The 20,502-nt window shown below is 44.2% G+C and overlaps 1 protein-coding gene across 3 annotated transcripts; it reads left to right on the forward strand.

Moving 5' to 3' along the window:
- Positions 1–310: 310 nt before the first annotated feature.
- Positions 311–18,278, forward strand: OCIAD2 (OCIA domain containing 2). 3 transcript variants are annotated; one of them, XM_079777361.1, is made up of 7 exons: positions 311–444; positions 3,107–3,229; positions 7,797–7,893; positions 9,675–9,728; positions 13,958–14,005; positions 15,000–15,117; positions 16,244–18,278. In XM_079777361.1, the coding sequence occupies exons 2-7, from the start codon at positions 3,167–3,169 to the stop codon at positions 16,323–16,325; spliced, it is 462 nt and encodes a 153-aa protein (XP_079633487.1). In that variant the 5' UTR covers positions 311–444; positions 3,107–3,166; the 3' UTR covers positions 16,326–18,278. The 3 variants fall into 3 exon arrangements, with proteins under 3 accessions (XP_079633487.1, XP_079633485.1, XP_079633486.1); XM_079777359.1 differs by lacking the exon at positions 311–444 and adding an exon at positions 470–546; XM_079777360.1 differs by lacking the exon at positions 311–444 and adding an exon at positions 578–708.
- The last annotated feature ends 2,224 nt before the right edge of the window (positions 18,279–20,502 follow it).

The raw sequence follows: 20,502 nt of genomic DNA on the forward strand, positions 1-20,502 counted from the left end.
AGTCCTTCTCCAAGGAGGGAAAAATTGAGGGGCGGGGTGTGGTGACCAAGTGACTATGTATATGATGGATGTTAGCTAGCTATAGTGTGGTGGTCATTTTGCAGTGTATACAAATATGGAATCACTATGTTGTACATCTAGAACTAATAAATATGATATCTCAGTTATATTTCAATTTTCTTAAAGAGGGATTGCAGGTAAGTTAAGTCAATGCCGCGCTCAGGAGCGTGTTCGGGGAGTGATGGTTGCGTTGTTGATGGGAGGAGGGAGTTATTTGAAAGACCTCAGGAGGCAGCAGCGTCAGGACAATTCTTGGGGGTGTGGTGGGAGTTCCGGGCCAGAGCCGTCCGGGCCTGACCACGGAGTGCGGGTACCGATGCCACCGCCAGAGGAAGGGACGGCGAAGTGGGGAGCAGGGGTGCAGGCGATGAGCGACTTGGAGGAGTAAGTGAGAAGCGGCGAGCGGAGGGGGCGGAGCAAGAGGAGGAAGGAGAAGGCTGGAGGGGAGATCCGAGGAGAGAAGTGAGGGCCCGCAGGGAGAGCGAGGTGAGGGGCCCGGGGGCCGCCGGGGAGGAGAGGCGGGGGCCGGGGGCGGGCGCCCGGGAGGCGGGCAGCGGTCCCGGCTGCAGCCGCAGCGGCGGGGAGAGGCGGGCTCCGCTCTGCGGGCGCGGGAGGCGCGCGGCCTGGGAGGCGATCTTCACCTTGCAGGTGAGCCCGCCGCGGGGACCGCGCCGAGATGGCAAGGGGGAGGTGGCCGCCTCGGGCGCTTGATTCCGGGGTCCTCGGGAACCCGGGGACTCCGCAGGCCGCTCCGGCCGCGCGGGTCGGCAGAGGCCGCCTAGAAACTCCCCTGCCAACTCCTCCTCTTTGCTCGGCTGCGACCTAGGCAAGGTTGGGGGGCTGGGGTTCTGCAGGCAGCCCCTGACTGGGGGTGGCAACGGATTCGGGCAGATCGATTCTGGGATTACCGTCCCTCCCCCTCCCCCCAACACACACACACACACACACACACACCACCACCACCACCTGAGAGCACGGTGACCCCTCCAGGGACGGTCCCTCCGATCACTCGCTCCGCCCCCATCCTGCTGCCAACCTCCCCCCCACTGCCCACCTGTCAGCCTCCCCCCCTCCCCCCCCCCCCCCCACACACACATTGAAGAAGCAGAAAGACCCCAAACCAGACCAGGGCCTGGTGGTGGGAGCTGACCTGGAAGGCAAGACCCTCGGAAGGTTTGCTTAGCTGTGGACTGGTGATTAACTGGGTGCAGGGGACCTGGCCACCAAAGCTGAGACGTGTATCTTTGCTTCTTGATTTAAGGCAATGGCCGAATCCTGGCTAAGACAGATATTCTCATTTGACCTTTGGTGCAAAGACTTCGTGGAAATCTTCACGAAATAAGGCGCCCAGGTCCACTCTGACAGTTGCCCTTTACTGCTCACACACTCACTGGGTGCTGGGTGCTGGGTGCTGGGCTGGGGCTCATGGACCTCAACCCTCATCCTTATCCCTCCTCCTGGCAACAGCCCCTCAAGGTTGCCTGTCCATGGTCCCCACTTCACAGGTGAGAAAGCGGAGGCACAGGCACATCAAGTCATTTACCCCAAAGCACAGGGCTAGCAAAGCGTAGAGGCAGGGTCTGAATTCAGGTATTCCTGATTCCAGGAGTGTCCGCTGTAGGGCATGGTCCTAGCTTTACAATAACATCAGGTACCTAACGCGAAACTTGGTGCAAGTCAGGGCCCCCTTGGCTCATACGCCTGGCAGTTTAGTAGGAAGCAGAACTGTATGAGAAGATGTTCATTTTGCAGGGAAGTCAGCGGTAGGCCTGGCGTCCGGGGCCACAGAGGGCAGTGGCCGTCGGCCAGGCAGGGACTCAGAGTCCACCTGGACTATGGCCATCCTTGCCAAGTCACTCTCCTGGGCCACGTGACACCAGTGATTCCTTCCCTCTTTCCTTCCCTCCCCTCCGCACCAGCTACTCCTGTTCAGGCCTTTTTCTTTTCTTCTCCTGTTGGAATTCCTCGCCCTCAATGTTCACCTTCTCCAATACTCTTTTTTAGACAATTTTGTTTCTTTCTTGCTTTACCTGTCATCTCTACGGTGGCAGCTCCCAAATTCATCTTCCCAGGCTCTCCTTAATCTCTAACTCGAAACCCAAATCTTCAAATATTCGAATCTCTATTGGCTAATTCCAATGTGTACCCACAGGCACCCAAATGTAACGTTTCAGACTCAAGTATATTATCTCTGTGCTCCCCACCAGCGTGTTAGTTCAGGCCTCCACGCGGCCTTGCCTGGACTATTAAGGTACCTTTGAAACTGGTTTTTGTGCTGGGGAGTCCATCCACCCTCGACAAGCTCAAGAGTCCTAGTCTTTGGTGTCTCAGACCTGACCAGAGAGACCAGAGACCAGACCGTTCTTCCTCTCCTTCCTTAGCAGCCTGGATTAGCTAGGTCTAGGGAGCCCTCGGCATGTTGTGTAACTGCTGGCTTGTCTGGCTTCCCCTTCACACTGTGCGTTCCTTTAGCACTGTGTTTGCCTTATCCTTAATCCTATCCCCTGGCCTGGCACATAATAGACACTCAGTAAATATTTCTGTAGTTCATGGCCTTGTAATGAACTGAAACTCCTTTAGGACACAATTTACAGGTAGTAAACAATTTCACTGTTTCAGAGTGTGACATTTCATATATGTGTGTGCTGGTGGGGGAGAAGCATTAGAAAGTAAGTTGGCAGCCCAGCCAGAGTGGCTCAGTGGTTGAGCGTCGACCTATCAACTAGGAGGTCAGGGTTCGATTCCCAGTCAGGGCACATTCCCTGGGTTGTGGCCTCGATCCCCAACGTGGGGCTTGCAGGAGGCAGCCGATCAATGATTCTGTCTCATCATTGATGTTTCTATCTCTCTCTCCCGCTCCCTTCCTCTCTGAAATCAATTTTTAAAATGTATTTTAAAAAAAGAAAGTAAATTGGCAGGTGATTGAATATTGACTAATGACAAAATGAAAGCACGTTTTTCAAACATGTGAGTTGATATTAAAGGTGTTTTTAAGGTTGATGGAACATTCAGACACAGCACAGCGACTGTCTTCTATTTTCCCTAGACGTCAGGTCAACGCGTAAGCTGAGTACACTCAACTAGAAGGGAAGCAAAGACGGTCATCATGGCGTCAGTGTCTACCCATGGAAACCAAGATAAACCGCACTTGCCACCACTAAGCAAGCAGGTATGTGTTTAGTTTGCCATCTGAAGGGGAGCATCATACCAGACTTTCCTTAAACCGCATCCAGCCTGGCACTTGGTTGGATGAATTCGGGGGAAATGGAATGGGGAAGGAACATGTGTTTTTGACAGCCCTGAAAAGTATGTTTTAAATTTTTGTTTCCAAAAATCCTTCCTTTATTCTTCCCTATTTAGCATCCAGCCTAACCAAACCTTACATAGGCTGTCAACGATTGAAGCGGTTTCCCTTAGCAGAGCAAAACTCTTCATGGACTCTAACAGAATGATGGGTGGTGATGCTTGTTTTCACATTTCTGTTACCAAGGCCAACCTTACTAAATCTATGCCGCGGACCGGTGTTCCCTTCAGGAGAGCAGAGTCCTGAACTACTAAATTAGTCATCAGGTTGAGAACCCAACTTTGCAACGTGTTAAGAATGAATATGAGGAGTTTCAGGGATACATAAAGGAAGAAAAGAGCAAGTATTGTGATGGGTGAAAGAAGTTCATGTTCTCCGGGGTCAACTTTTCAAGCTAAAAATAGTTTCTGGAGGAAATGATGTTTAAGGAGCAAAGTTTAGGGGAGGCGAACAGACAAATGATATCAAGTGACAAGAAGAAGTATGTGGACACCTGAGTTGCCTTTGTGAAATGGAGAGCCATAAAACATGTATGGGCATAGAGGAAAGGCTCGCCAGGGCTCCTCGGGGAGGCTGTGCATGAGCTTCAATCTTGCCGGCAGGACTCACAGTTATTGTGATAGCGGGGTCCCTGACCCCGGGTGTGAGTGTGTGTGTGTGTGTGTGTGTGTGTGTGTGTGTGTGAAAAGGAGGAGGGAAGGTGTTCCTATTTCTGCCACAGCCCAGGCAGAACCAAGAAGAGGGACTTACACTGGGGTAGGAGGAGTGCTTGCTGAGGAACTAAAGTGAGTGGAGAGTGAGAACAGTTCCTTCTTATCACTGTGACTCGCCCTAACCACCACCTCCGTGTACTGTGCTGTGGGGAGTCGCAGAGAAAGAGAGGTGTCCTTATAAAGCTCTGAGGGCAAAGGTGCCACAGGGTCCTTTGACCTTGTTATCAAGTATGTAAAATGCTTAGCCCGTGGGGAAGAGCACAAGAAATGGTGGCCATTGCCTGGCCGGTGTGGCTCAGTGGCTAAGCATCGACCCATGCACCCAGAGGTCACCTGCTGGATTCCCAGTCAGAGCATATGCCCTGGTTGTGGGCCCGATTCCCAGTAGGGGGCGTGCAAGAGGCAGCTGATCGATGTTGATGTTTCTCTCTCTCTCCCTCTCCCTTCCTCTCTTTCTAAAATCAATAAAAAATATATATATTTTTTAAAAAGAAATGTGACCATTATCCACATTAATATTTACTACAAACAAGAGTTCCGAAAAGAACATAAGCAAAATCAGCAAGGTCAACTTCAAAAGCCAAGGAGCTGCACCTCAACAAGAAAAACACTAAAACTCCCAGAGGTAAATGGCAGAGGACCTACATAAATCATTCAGAGACAAGGAAATATTAGTGTGACTTCTTAGTAAGGAACAAATTAAATAAAATTTGCTTTAAAAAAATGAATAAACCACCCACAGAATGGGAAAAATATTTGCAAATCACATCTCTGATAAGAGTCTAGTATCCAGAATATTTAAAGAGCTTTTACAACTCAATAACGAAAAGACAAATGACCCAATTAAAAAAGTGGTCAAAGGACTTGAACAGGTGTTTCTCCAAGAGAATATATAAATGTGCAACAAGCAAATGAAAAGATGTTTCATGTCATTAGTCCTTAAAGAAATGCAAACCAAAACCACAATGAGATAACATTTTACACCCACCAACATCGCTATAATTAAAAAAGAAAAACAAAACAGAAAATAACAAGTGTGGACAAGAATGAGAAATTGGAACCCTCATAGTGTGTTGGTGGGATTGTAAAATGGTGCTGCTCCTGTAGAAAACAGCTTGGCAGTTCCTCAATTAGTTAAACATAGAATTTTACATATGACCCAATGGAATTAAAAACATGTTTAAACAAAAACTTGTACAGGAATCTGCATAGCAGCTCTATTCACAATAGCCAAAAGGTGGAAACAACCCAAATATTCATCAATAGTTGGACTGGTGAACAAAATGCAGAATATCCTTGCAATGGAATATTGAGTCATAAGAAGGAATGAAGTCCTGATCCATGCTACAACATGAATGAACCTTGAAAACATTATGCAAAGGAACAGAAGCCAGTCACAAAAGGTCATTTATTGTACGATATCGTTTACATAAAATATAAAGAATAAAAAAAAATCCATAGAGACAGAAAGCAGATTAGTGCTCGCCAGGGTGCTAAAGGGAAGTGGGAATGAAGAGAGACTGCCTAAAGGGTCTGAGGTTTCTTTTTGGGGTGGTGAAAAAATTCTAGAACCAGATAGTGATAACAGCCACACATCATTGCAGATGTACTTAATGACGCTGAATTGTGTACTTTAAAATGACTGAAATGGTAAATATTAGGTTATGTGTATTTTACCACAATAAAAACTTAATGAGCCAATATATGACAAAAGATTACAGCCCAGGGCCAGTTGCGGGGATTAATTATCTCAACACTAGAGATGAAGGGGGCAGTCTGGCTGAACAATATGTAGAGACTAGAGGCTCGGTGCATGAAATTCATGCACTTGGGGGGGGGGGTGGTGAGGGGGCCTCTCAGCCCAGACTGCAAGAGGGCACAGGCCAGGCCAAGGGACCCCACTGGTGCAAGATCAGGGCCGAAGAGGGATGCGGGAGGTTGGCCAGCTGGGGAGTGACCACGGGAGGGCTCCAGGGAGTGTCTGGCCCATCTCACTCAGTCCCAATCGGTCGGACCCCAGCAGCAAGCTAACCTATGAGAGCATCTTCCCCCTGGTGGTCAGTGCACGTCATAGCGAGTGGTTGAGCGGCCTTAGCATATCATTAGCATATTACGCTTTGATTGGTTGAATGGACGACCGGACATTTAGCATATTAGGCTTTTATTATATAGGATGTTCAAACACATTAGTTATCAGGGAAATGCAAATAAGACAATTATTACTTTATACCTATTAGACTGTCAACATTTAGAAAATGGGATAATGCCAAGGTTAGAAAATCCCTTCTTTACCTAACCTTTTTGGAATCCAGCTGAAGTATCCTTAAGCAGGCTCTGGAGGCCAAGAGGGGCATTCAGGCACTGCTGGTGGGATTGAGTGGCACAGCCACTGGGGAGAGCAAAGTTGCAAGACTTAGTGAATTTGGAAATATGCATGCCCTGTATTTTACTTCTAGATATATATCTGAAAAATGTTACCACATGGCTCTGTAGGAATTACACAACAGTTAGAAGCTGTGGACTAGATGAATATAGCAATAGGGGTGGATCTTAAAAGCATAGAATTGAGTTGAAAATATTTTTTAAGATAAAATCAAATACATAAAACAATACCATTTACATTAAAAAGATGCATGCAACCAAAACAATGAACACATACAAAAGATCCACATTAAACACATAGAATGGTCCGGCCAGTGTGGCTCAGTGGTTGAGCATCGACCTATGAACCAGGGTTGTGGCCTCGATCCCCAGTGTGGAGTGTGCAGGAGGTAGCCGATCAATGAGTCTCTGTCATCATTGATGTTTCTATCTCTCTCTCCCTCTCCCTTCCTCTCTGAAATCAATTTAAAAAAAAACAACCCACACATACACATAGAATGGTGGTGATGGGCAGAGGGGAATGAGAGTAGAGAATGTGGATAAGAGTGAATAATATCTACATATCTACAAAGGAGAAAGATCGTGAGGGATGGGAGTTAGTGCAGTTTATAGCATGTCAACAGGATAAATACTGTACAATAATAAAAGTAAGTCGAACATAGCAATAGTTCCACCTGAAATTTTATAACCTAAAATATGTTTTAAAACAAAACAAAAACGGTCAAGATAGAAAGGAAACTATGTAGAAAAATACAAATGCAGTCTGCTGATGAGTTCATAGTCTAAAAATGCATACAGAAGTGTAAGGTAAAGGTAAATTAGAATACAGGTCTATAAATACAAAACTTGCCATCCAGTGCTCAGAGTGTGATCCCAGGAATGTGATCCCAGGAGTGTGATCCCTGGAGTGTAAATGGTGTGCTGTAAGGGAATCTCTTCACCCAGGAGGCCACACTGAACTGGGTCTGCAGGAAACCAGGGAGGCAGAGGGAGAGGGTAGCATTGCAGGAAACGTATAGACAGAGGCTGGAGGTAAGAGAGAAAATGTGGCAAATGTGGCTTCAGCAGGAATTCCTTCTGACCGGATAACTGCTCCCTGCTCGCTAGTCGATGAGTCACTCGTTGCTTCTCCAGCTGGGATTATTTCCTTGCCCGCGTCTGTCCAATGTTCCCAGCTGGAAGGCACTCGCTGAAACGGGTCACTGCTCTGAGCTGGTGGCCAGCCCAGGACGACACGCTGCATGACCACAGTGAAGGGAGCGTCTGCCCTTCTCCAAGAAAACAGCAGATGCTTTTCTGACGATTTCAGTCAACTCACCGTAGAACTTTCCTTACAGAGCCTGTTGTTTTGTCCAAAATCAAAACTGCACATCCACAGAGCGGAGATTTCAAAGATTATCAGAGAATGTCAAGAAGAAAGTTTCTGGAAGAGAGGTAAATTGCATCCCTTTTAACCTTTGTTAACACTGTATGTGCTGCAATAAACTGCCCAAGTATCATAAGTATCATATTAGAATTACGGTAATGATTTATTTTTGAGAAGGGGCTTTGCATAATTCCTTGAAGAACTTTGATATCTGGGCTGTTTAGAGTTTAAATCCGTGTTGAGACCCCTGCTTAAGGGCAGAGGTAATATCTGATTTAGGAGCACACATAACACTTTCATGTGACCCAGAACATGGACCTAGAGTGTTATTTAGAATTTCTTGAAAGAGTAAACCTTCCTAAATTCCACTAGACTCTAACCTCATTGAGTTCAGGGAATAATGTCAAGTTTATTGCTTCATCCCAGAGCCAAGCACAGTGCTTCACATATAGAAAGTATCTAATCAATATTTGTGTAATGAATGGAAAGTGGCAGGGTCCATTAATACTTCTCTCACAGTGTCTCTGAAATAACCTTTTCTGCTGAGTCATCTTCTTTCTCGGCCTGCCTGATATAAATAAGACAAGGGTGTGAATTCAGGCTGTGCTTTAAGGTCTCTTCCAATTAAAAACAAAATAATGGGGAGAGTGGGGGGCGGGAAATAAGAGATCAACCAAAGGACTTGTATGCATGCATGTAAGCATAATCAATGGACACAGACAATAGAGAGGTGAGGGCATGTGCTGGGGGGTGGGAGCACCCGGGGAGAGGCCCATGGGGGGAAAAGGAGACATATGTAATACTTTAACCAATAAAGAATTTAAAATTTAATTTAAAAAATCATGCTTTGTCATTTGAAAATGTCATAATAGAACCTGCAGATCTAGTGCCAGTATTTGCAACATTGCTGACACAGGGATCATTTTACTGTGAAATACAGTTTGATTTCTCAAATCATTCCAACTCGGTATCAATTGTTTTAGAAGAAACGCTCTTTAGAAGTTGCTATTCATTATGCATTACTATGATGACTGATTGTGCTCCCAGCAATTCATGTCTTTTCTGACAACCTATGAGTAAGTAATTTAATTAAGCCCTTAGTAGACCAACATTTCAGTATGACCCATTCGCCTACCATCAGATAGATACGAGTGGAAAAATTGGTTGCAATTTAATTTGTCTTGGTTGCTAGGAAGAGCTAGATGTTTATCGCCGCTCTCTGCTTTTGGAAGTAGTCACTTGACACATTTTGACAGAACGAGAAACTGCCTTTGCCAGACTAACTTGCCTGTTTTGAAAATCACAGCTGAATGCCGCCCGTGTTTAACGTGAATGCAGTAATCTTGTAATCCTCGGAAAATAGACATACCCAAATCATGCAACAAAATGTTATGAAAGACTAACGCAGAGAACGATCCTGGGTAGGATATTACACAGGAGTTTCATTGTACTGGTATTTTCTTTTATGTAGGATTGGAAATTTCAAAATATCTAATTCAAGGCAGCTCCCAAATGCAACAGCTACATGTCCGCACACAGACACGAAGGTGCCTGGGTTGTATGCAGTGGTGCATGGTGGGCGTTCAGTCAAAGTGGATGTCAGAGGCGGAGTCCCACGGGGTTTAGGTTTTGTTAGATGAAAGCTGTACAGAAGGTTCAGTGCCTGGGGCAGACCCCAAGAACAGTCTTCAGGAAGTACTTCATAGATATTTGTCCAATAAGATAACAAATGACTAAAAAGTCATGGCCGAGGTGGGTGAGAGAAAACACGCGGAGTCATTCTCCCTGGCTTCCAGGTGACGTGCCAGGCTCTGAAATCCCAGCACTGAAGGGTGTTTTTGTTTTACAGCCCTGCCTTTTTCTCTCGGAAGCATGCTTGTAACCCAAGGACTAGTCCACCACGGTAAGAATCAACGTTCGTTTAATAATTTAACTCCAGTGTTCTGTGAGCCTCCTGGCCGCTTCTTGGTGCTTGGCATGTATTTTGTGGTGAAGGATTTATTTATGCAGGCTTTTCCCTATTTTCAGCATAAACCCCTCCACTCACCCCTCCAGAAGATGTCCTAATTCCCAGAATGTGTTAGGTTACATGGCAAAGGGAAATCAAAATTGCTGATGGGAAGGCTGTTAATCAGCTGACTTTAAAATAGGGAGATTATTCTGGATTAACCAGATGGGCCCAGCGTAATCAGATGGATTCTTAAAAATTGGGTCAGGCCCGACCGGCATGGCCCGACCTATGAACCAGATCAGGGTTCAATTCCTGGTCAGGACACATGCCTGGGTTTCAGGCTTGGTCCTCAGTAGGGGGTGTGCAGGAGGCAGCCAATCAATGATTCTCTCTCATCATTGATGCTTCTATCTCTCTTTCCCTCTCTGAAATCAATAAAAATATATTTAAAAATATATATATTTGGATCAGAAGACAGAACCAGCGAGACAGCAGCATGAGAAGGACTCACTCAACACTGCTGGCTTTGCTGATAGAAGAGGGGGCAGGAGCCCAGAGTCCAGGAATGGGGTGGCCTCTAGGAGCTGGCAAGGAATGCAGCCCTGCCAGCGCCTTGATTTTAGCCGGCTGCTGAGGTCTGAATGTTTGTGCCCCACTCCCCAGTTCACATGTTAAAATCCTAACCCCTCAAAGGGGATGGTATTAGGAGGTGAGGCCTTTAGGAGGCGATTAGCCTGTGAGGGTGGAGCCCTCCAGAATGGACAGAGCTCCCTATCTCTTCCCACCACAAGAAGTCTGCAAACCCAGAGAAGGGCCTACCAGCCCTGAGGATACCCTGATCTTGGACTTCAGCCTCCGGAACTGTGAGAAATCAACTTCTGTCCTTTATAAGCCCCCCAGTCTTGTTTTTGCAGCTCCAACAGACTGACACACCCAGTGAAACCCATTTTGAGCTCTGACCTCCAGAACTGTAAGCTTGCAGATGTGTGTTGTTTTTAGCCTCCAAGTCTGTGGTGAGTTGTTACAGCAGCCACAGGAAACTAATACAGTGTCTTTCTCGTACCAGAGTCCCTGCCTCTCCCAGGGGCTCAGTATATGTTAGACAGACTGTTCCCTGAGCAAGGATGCTCCGGGGAGGAGGTAATGGGGCTGAAATCCACCAATCTCTGTCCATCAAGCCATTTGTCTTGCTGAGAGGCTGCATTTCCCTGAGTCAAGGCACCCTAATTTGCACATCAGGTCATGAGGACTAGCAGGGATTTCAGAGAGAGAAATGAGGACATGCACCTCCCCACACAACCTCTCCCTGCCTCTTAGTTTTCCAGTTTTCCTCTCTATTCTTCCTCCCTTGCTCCCTTCTTTTTTCCTATCTCCATCTGACCCTGTCAAAGCCCATTACTTTGAGCACCGCTGATGACCAGGATTTTAAAGAGTATTTGTGCCCAGCAAACATGAGAGATGTTCAAGTTCTTTTTTGGGTCTCAGAGACCACATGTGTCATTTCTCTAGGAGAATCCCGTTTCAGTCGATATTATTCTTCTCTTAAGGATTTAAGTTGATTCATTAAATATGATTTCATTTTTATAACATGAAGATAGCCTTTTTATGGAAATATATCAATCAGTAATAATGAGTCTGTCAGACCATTTTTGACAACAAAGAAATACAGTCATGCCATTATGGGGATTATATCTTATAAATATTAGACTTCTCAAAATCAATTATCTCTGGCATGTGTGCAAATATACTTTTCCAGGGTTGTGCAGTAGTTTTCTAAGACTACCATAACAAATTAACACAAACATAGTGACTTAAAACAGTACAAATGTATTACCTTACAGTTCTGGAGGTTAGATGTCCCAAATGGGTCTCCCTCGTCTGAAATCAAAGTGTCCACAGGGCCGCTCTCCTTGCAGGGGGCCCTCGGGCTTCCTTTGCCCTCCCAGCTTCTAAAGACCACCCACAGTTCTTGGCTCGTGGCCCCTTCCTCTGCCTACAAAGCCAAGGTCTTCTCATACTGCCGTCTGTCTGGTTCTGCCTCTGAATCCCTTTTCTACATTCAAGGGTCATTGTGATTACATTGGGCCCACCTGTGCCAAGCTGGCACAGCCGTGGGTGAACTTGAGAGGGAAGCAGTGAAGGATTTAGAAAAGACAGACAAGAGAATAAAGCTGGGTCTAGGTGGGACGCTACTCTCTGATTGAGAGACAGCGCCACGGCCTGCAAGCCGAGTCTTTATTTTATAGCCAGATTCCACGAGGCAAAGTAAGGGCGTGGTTACAACATTCTCGTGGGTTTCAAATCTACTCAATTACATGCACCTGATCAAGCTTTGTTTACTTGCTGCACCTCCCGCAGCCCATATCACTCAGCCATGTGGGACCACAGGTTCGGACCAGGAGGTCAAGCTTACAACTATAGCCTTTGGCTATAATTGTGCTGGGACTTGCACGTGGCTTTGCCACGAGAGGATTGTGCCCTCTCATTAGTCCCAGGCTTGAACCTGTCCAAACACTGTAGCTGCTCTCCACACCCACCCAAATGATCCAGGATAATCTTCCTATTTTAAAGTCATCTGATTCAACCTAATTCCATTTCCTACCATAATTCCCCTTTGTTATGCAATTGTAACATATTCACAGTTTCCAGGGATATATGGACACCTTTAGGAGGCCATTATTCTGCCTATCACAGTAGTAAAGTTTTTATTTAAAAATTGTGGTATGTATACAATCATGCGTCAAATAACAACATTTCGGACAATGACAGACTACATGTACAATGGTGCTTCCATAAGATGATAACGGAGCAGGAAAATTTCTGTGGGCTAGTGATGTGATAGCCATGGCAACGTCGAAGCACAAGGCATTTATTTCTCAGCTATCCGAGGTGATCCTGGTGTAAACACTCCTGCTGCACTGCCTGTCATATAAAAGTATAGCACCTGCAACTTGAACAGTATGTAATACTTGATAATGATAATAAACGACTATGTTACTGGTTTATGTAATGACTATACTTTTTATCATCATTGTAGAGTGTCCTCTTCTACTTATTAAAAAAAAAGTTTGCTGTAAAACAACATGCTGTTACGCCAGCAGCAGCCTCATGCATTTTGTGTTTACCGTGTCTCTTGATTGCATCACTTTCTCTTGAGTTTGACTTAATCTCGTGGTGTTTTGTACAATAACATGCTGTACAGGCTTGTAGCCTCGGAGCGATAGTTTATACCACGCGGGCTAGGTGTGTAGGAGGCTGTACCATCCAAGCTTGTGTACGGGAACTCTATGATGTTCGTACAACGATGAAATCGCCTAATGATGCATTTCTTATAATGTATCCCCGTTGATAAGTGAGGCATGACGTTGATAAGTGTGGATCCTTAAATTGAATTTCTGTGTTGAGGTACATAAAAAGGGGAGGCAGCTGTGACTAATTGTTGGAAATAAGTTGTTGGCTCCACCTTTGCACTGATATCTTTAAACAAGTCTTGAATTGTCTGTTTCATGTTCTTTTTTTATACATTAAAGCTAACACTTGCTACTTGGCAAAAAGGGCTATTTGAGAGTTAAAGTCAATCAATCAAGGATTGACTTATAACTCTTTTCGGGTCATCTCTTCTGATTAAGAATCTATGTAGCGCCCTGGCTGGTTTGGCTCAGTGGATAGAGCGTCAGCCTGTGGACTGAAGGGTCCTGGGTTCGATTCTGGTCAAGGGCACATACCAGGGTTGTGGGCTGGATCCCCAGTAGGGGGCGTGCAGGGGGCAACTGATCAATGATTCTCTCTCGTCATTGATGTTTCCATCTCTCTCTCCCTCTCCCTTCCTCTCTGAAATCAATGAAAAAATATTTTTTAAAAAAGTAAAATATATATTTAAAAAAAGAATCTATGTAGCCCTGGTCAGGTGGCTCAGTTGTTGGAGCGTCATCCCAAATGGTTGCGGATTTGATCCCTGGTTGGGGCGCATACGGGAGGCAACCAATCGATGTTTTTGTTTTTTTTTTTCTCTCTCTCTCCCTTCCTCTCTCAAAAAAAAAACAAAAACAAAAACAAAAACACCATATCCTCAGGTGAGGGTTAAAGAAACTGAGTATATATTAAACTTTGAAGATTTCCTTATACTTTATAAATTTAAATAAATAATACAATGAAATAATAATGTATATATTTCTCCTTAGGTTATTTAGCAGCTAACCCAAGATTTGGATCATTGCCTAAAGTTGCACGTAAGTCATAGAAGTAAAAAAAATGTATTTTTAAATAGATGTTCATAGCAGCTAGAGATATGAATGTCTAGGTTAACCAAATTGGCTGCATTGCCTTTCTGAAAAATCAATCTTTATTTTTTGCCACTTTACAGTTCTTCGTTCATTCAACACTTCCTGGTATCACGTTGAGCCATAGGGACCTCCCCGTGGAGAGCCCTCTTTAAAGCGGGGACGAGGCGTGCCTGGCAGGGCCCATGAGAGCCTCAGAATGATAGGTCCATTAGGGGTTTAAGTTTGCTTCTTTTGGCCAGTCTTTTCCAAATATTTTCTGTAGTGAAAAGTATTCTGTAGAATACTTTTTTTTTTAAATCAGGGACTTTCTAATAATACAGCAACCATAAACCCAGGGTTTCATCTTTTCCACTCATAATACACCGACCTACTTTGTACAAAAAGGATGCTTTCCCACTTTAGTCTGAAACTTCATTCCCAGCAAGAGGAGCAGGTTGAAGATTTCTTCCCTGAGAGGCTTCCTCTGCCTCGTGACCTCTCTCCCCTACAGGCGGGATGGACCGCAGCTCCCCAAACTCCAATCCGTAAAGAGAATTTCCTACCCGGTGATTTGGAGAAACCATAACCCCCTCCCTCCCCTGGTGGCCTCAGGCATTATTTGCCGGCCTGGCCTGCTCAGGCTGCCTGGCCCTGGCCCTGGCCCTGGCCCGGGGTCACACCTCTGCTTGCTCTGTCCTGGCCCTTCTACCACCAATTCAAAACGGAGCCAGAAAGTCGCCCGGTCCCAATCCTGCTCTTGAGGAGGGAGCTTCATTCCCAGAGTGTCTGTCCATTGATTGGTCGTGGTGCTTTTAAAGAAGATGTTGTCTTTATTGTTGAAAGTATCGTGGCACTTTTGATACTAAAATTGCTACTATTAATAAAGAAAATTCTAGAAGATAACTAATGGAGGGGATTCTGACCCTTTATATAATCTATCTTTCCTAACCTGCTTTTACAGTTGCTGGTATCCTGGGATATGGCCTGGGAAAGGCATCATACATAGGAGTCTGCCAAAGTAAATTTCACTCCCTTGATGATCAACTACGTGGGGCTGGTTTTGGTCCAGGGCATAACAGGTTTGTAATCTGATTGAGGGATTGTAATGCAGATAATTATAAAAAGGTAAATAAAAGATGATTCACCATTTATAATATTAAACAGTTTTTCTTAACATCTATATGCTGGGGTAAAAAACCTCCTTAAACCTCAAATTTTGAGTTCTTGCTATTTGACTTCAATAGTAATTACTTATTATTTAACTTAGTTTCCTATGTCATTTGCTTAACAAACATTTAGTGCATATCTACTATGCTCAAGGCATTGTGCAAGTCAGAAAAGAATACCTTAGTCAGCAGACATGGCTTCTACCATCACAGGGTTACACCGGATTTAAACAGGTTTCTTTATTGCAGGACTTTTCAGAGCCTTTACTGTGTCAATATACTGTCTATAGCAGGCGTCCTCAAACTCCGGCCCGCCGGCCACATGCGGGTGTTTTTGCCGTTTTGTTTTTTTACTTCAAAATAAGATATGTGCAGTGTGCATACGAATTTGTTCATAGTTTTTTTTTTTTAAACTATAGTCTGGCCCTCCAACGGTCTGAGGGACAGTGAACTGGCCCCCTGTTTAAAAAGTTTGAGGACCCCTGGTCTATAGCGTGATCCTCACTAGGGGATATAAGCAGTAGGACTCTGGAGTTAAAGGCATTGCCTCCACTGTTAGAACACGTGGGTTGAAAACCAGTTGTACCTCTTATTAAATAAACCATGTAATCTTGGAAATGTTTCTTAAACTCTCCAATCTTCAGTTTTCTCAACGGTATAAAATGGTGAGCAGAATTGTTTCCATGGGATTGTTATAAGGAAGAGAAATGACTAAGACACTCAGAAAGTAACAGCTGTTTCCACCACAGGGCTAGTGTTGGGGGCACATTCACTAAAGACCCTCACTTGTCACAGTGGATTCTATGTGAGAGGCAGCACGGTACTGTGGGGGGAAAACACAAAAAAACATTGGGCGTGATCACTATAGGCCTTTTTTCTTGCGTGAAATCCTGGCAGTCTCTAACCAAGAAGCAGCTCCTGTTACTCCCTCAAACATTGGGCCTGTGGGCGTCAGCATAGGAAACTGTCTCTCAATCAGGTGTTAAGACTAGAGTTCCCCGTGTCGCCGCACAAACCTCTCCTTTTGCTTCTGTCCTAGGCACTGCCTGCTTACCTGTGAGGAGTGCAAAATTAAGCACGGATTAAGTGAGGAGCGAAGTTCACAGCCTTCAGCTTCGTAGACTCTACACCTGTGGCTTTTGAAGTTTCTTAAACCTCTGAATTTGCACACACTACAGTTTCAGGTGTACTGGGAAAAAAGCGTACCGTGGGACAGAAACATTGTGATTCTCTCTATCAAAATGCTTTTTGCAGAAGAATTGAGTGTATGCTTTTCTACTGTGTACGAACATGGTGGGAGAATTCACACACCAAAGAGAAATTATGTTGTATTCTAACTTGCATACGGTGAAGTAAAAGAATTTCAAGTCCTCTCTAATTTTCCCCATCCCTTCTTTCTTTCTGCTTTATTTCTGGGTTTTAAAATCTCTTAAAGTGGACAGGAATGAAGGTTGAGGAGCTTGGGAAGTCATACCCCACCAAAAACTATTGTGTATATAGAGAGAAACACAGGGTAAGAAAGATGGCTTCTTATACATATGTGGGGTACTTAATGAGAAATACGTCACTTCAGAGAGTCACGGTATGGGTCAATTGTCCTCTCAGTGACCTCGGTGACCTTATGCCTCATCAGTTTGGTGGAGTTTTGCTAAGTCATTTGTACACGCTTATAGTCATCACTCAAGTACTGGGTTAGTTTACATACTGCTAGTGGCCTAAAAGAATAAACACAACTTCCCAAATGGTCCCTTCTTCTCCCAGGGAACAGTTTATTCTGGGAGGAATCATGGGAAGAATTAATGCATAGAATGATAAACTTTTAAGGCTATAGGCAGATCAGAAGCAGCCAATTCAACTCCATGAGTTGGATTCCTATTTATTTCCATGTTTGTTTTATTTTGTTTTGTTTTGGGGGAAAAACAACAACACAAAAACAAAACAAAAACCCTCTTCCATTGGGGACCTTTTGTTTTATGGCAGGTTGTCTGAGTCCTACTTAAAAACGTCTCTTGCATTTTTGCATTTTCTCAGAAAAATGCTTTATATGTGTGTCACCATTTATACATTGGGCATGTGTGTGTACGTATTAGTGTTTTGTGTACTACATCTTGAAACCTGCACCATAGAGGTAAAAAGGGGAACCTCATCAGCAGTTAATACTTGATATGAAATATTTTATTTCAAACATCAAAAATATTGGCAAGTTTCTATTTTCACATGAACATTAAGTGTAAGAAATGGAGTGAAGTTTGACTATCTCTCCATGTAGTAGTATACATCTCCTTGTGCCTCAGTCGATAAAGTTCTCCTTCCGTAAATCAGATCACAGATCCCATATCCTAGCTTCTTGGATGCAGTTTAATTCTTGGCTCTGACTCAGCAATTGGTGACTCTTTGTTATCTCTGCTATTGGTAAAAACTCAGATTGGGGCACATTTATTTCCTGCATTCCAGAAAATTATTTCCCAGGGGTCAGAACCTTCTCACATTGCTAAGCACAGCAAGTCCATGCAGAAATCAGTTTCGGAGTATTGGGAAAGGCCAATCTATTATTGTTGAAAAGGCACACTGTTTTTACTGCTGATATCTTCACAGTTCTGCATCAAATTGGGTTTTGTGTTTGGGCTCTCTGGTTTTGCAACATCAGTAAGTTATTCATGGAAGCAGTTTTTTCACAGTGACCTCAGTGTGAAAGGAGATCTATAAAGAAAACCTAGATGGTCATCTAAGAACTCTCAAACGTTTTGCTTCATTATCTATTGTCTATATTAGGAAGCAAGTATCTGGGGAACAATGTCTGTTTCTTAAAGGAAGATGTGTTAAAGGAGCAGCATTTGCCGTTTAGCATGTAGCAATTACCAGCAACACTCACCACCACGCTGGTCATAAGCTTGTGAAAGTAGTACCTTCATGGTGGAAAAAAAAAAAAAGATGTCCTGTATATAATGCTTATATATTTTTAAAATTCTCATTTAAGCAAAGATATTCTCTTTCCTTGCTGTCAGAATGGATGATTTATCTCTATTTTCTGTAAACATTACAAAAGTAATAAAATTAATCCTGAATGGCATGATTAAGCCATGAAAATGTGCTGTAGGTAATTTTCATGATATTCAAATAATGCAATCTGTTCATTGACAGAACACGTTTCCACTTTGGAACTCTACACCCAAATTTCCAACTGTAGAGTTTGATTCCGTAGACAGAGTTGGCAGAGATGTCGGTGACTAACCCACCGGCTGCAAAGTCCAGGACCACATCAATAATGTAACTGAGTGAAGCTGGACTAGGTGCATGTTAAAACAGGCAAAACCTTCACTTCCACACACACAAATATGCCACCCGCTGTTGTCAAATCTTCCAATTTGCAAAACAAATGAGTACAGGTTTTATGTGAAATATCCTGGTTTTTAAATCTTGGGTCTGTCATACGTTCAATTACTGCCTATTGTGTGCCAGGCACTGTCTTAGGTGCGTCAGTGGGAATGTGACAGGGAGCACAACCAACAGAATTCCACACCTTCCTGGAACTTATATTCTCAGCACCAGTCTGAGGTTTGAGACCTGACTCAACCTCCCACCCACTGGAAATCCCCTGTGCTGTCCGGGCAGGTGAGGTTCCAGGACCTACATATGTACTTCCAGGGGAAGGACACCTGCTGCTCCAGGTGCAACCCAGTACACTGCCCAGGTGCAAAACTACCCAGAAAGGTCTGTGGGAGCCCCGGTCTGCCTCCCTGCCCCTCTAGACTAGCTCCTCCGAGACAGGAAGTGTATCCTTTTTTACTTATTTCTCAATTTCCACCCTCAAGCAGAGTTCTTGGCCAGACATAGGCACTTCATAAATATTTCTCAGCCTAAACTTGTAATTTCCCTGTGGCTACACAACAGAATTCTTCTTCTTTTGCATAACAGCCTTTAAATATTTGTGATGTCCTCACATACCAAGACTCCAGAAATGGGTTGACCCTTTTAGGCACCTGAACTGAGAGCAAGAGGCACTCTACATTAGGCCCTGGGCTCAAATTCAGCCGCACCATTACTGGCTACCTAACATTGAGTCAGTTATTTACCTGCTCTGGGCCTCAGTTTCCTCATCTGTAAAATGGGAAGATTTTAGATTTACCTGTAGGTTATTCGTGAGAATAAAATGAGCTTAATACTTACAAAATGCTTAGAACTGTGCATAGCTCAGAGCAGCCACTCCATGGATGTTAGCTACTACTTCTACTGCAGTCCAAAAAATGTGTCATTATGTTCCATTTTGGGCCCATGCTAGGCTTTTTTCACATGACCTACCTTTAAGTCAATTCTCTCCATTTATGCTTATGCAGCAGGTCATTCTGAATTTCAGTGTAACTCGTTATATTTACATTTATCTCTTTTCAATTTCATGATCCTGATTTCAGGCCCAACTATCTGTCCATTTCAGTCCAAAATCTGCGATTTAACAGGTGAGTGATGTGTCATCTGCATTGGAAAACATTCAGGTTACCCCTTTGGTTTCTTATAGTGTTCAAGGCTCGTGATCAAACAATCTTTGTTAACTGAATGACTGTCTTGCAGAAGCAGAGTTTATTATAAAATACAAACCTCAAATCGTAGTTTGGCTCATTAGATTATCTCATCTCTAAATGTGCGGAGGTCTAGAAGGGGGATGGGAATGGGAAGGTGACAAAAGAGGAGGGACCTGGGAGGTAGAAGTCAAAAATGGTGGGGAAAGAAATAGCAAAAAGGAACCTCCCTGAATAAGGTTTTGAAAATCAGGGCTGTCATCACAAGCCTTATGGCTTCACTCATTAATTCACTATTTTTCAGAACCCATTATATGCCAGGCAAGGTGCTAGAAGAAATAGGAGTACATTCATACATAAGATAGTCTCTGCCCTCAAAGAGTTAAGTAGAGGAGATATGTAGCTAAATAGCTGTAGTGCAATGTAACAGTTCTATCTGGGGTAGATGCAAACCAACTGCCCCTAGAATTCAGGGGCAGTCGTGGTCCCTTTTGCTGTCCTTGCAGATTGTATAACTGGTCCAATTCTCTACCTCTCCTCATATCCATGCCTTTTGTCATGGAATTTTGCATTTCCTTCCCACCGTGAGTGGGGCATATTTACCTTGACCTTGGGCTTGTCCTATGACTTGCTTTAGGCAAAATGTAAGGCAGAAATGAAGGTGTGCCAGTTTCAAACTTGGGCCTAAGGCAGTGGTTGGCAAACTCATTAGTCAACAGAGTCAAATATCAACAGTACGACGATTGAAATTTCTTTTGAGAGCCAAATTTTTTAAACTTAAACT

Source organism: Cnephaeus nilssonii, assembly GCF_951640355.1.
Source record: "Cnephaeus nilssonii genome assembly, chromosome: 1".
NCBI classification, from domain to species: Eukaryota; Metazoa; Chordata; class Mammalia; order Chiroptera; family Vespertilionidae; genus Cnephaeus; species Cnephaeus nilssonii.

Coding starts and splice junctions, on each gene's coding strand:
- OCIAD2 (XM_079777361.1), top strand. CDS start 3,167: ATGGCGTCAGTGTCTACCCATGGAAACCAAGATAAACCGCACTTGCCA. Junction 3,230..7,796: donor TGCCACCACTAAGCAAGCAG/GTATGTGTTTAG, acceptor CTTTCCTTACAG/AGCCTGTTGTTTTGTCCAAA. Junction 14,006..14,999: donor ATCATTGCCTAAAGTTGCAC/GTAAGTCATAGA, acceptor CTGCTTTTACAG/TTGCTGGTATCCTGGGATAT.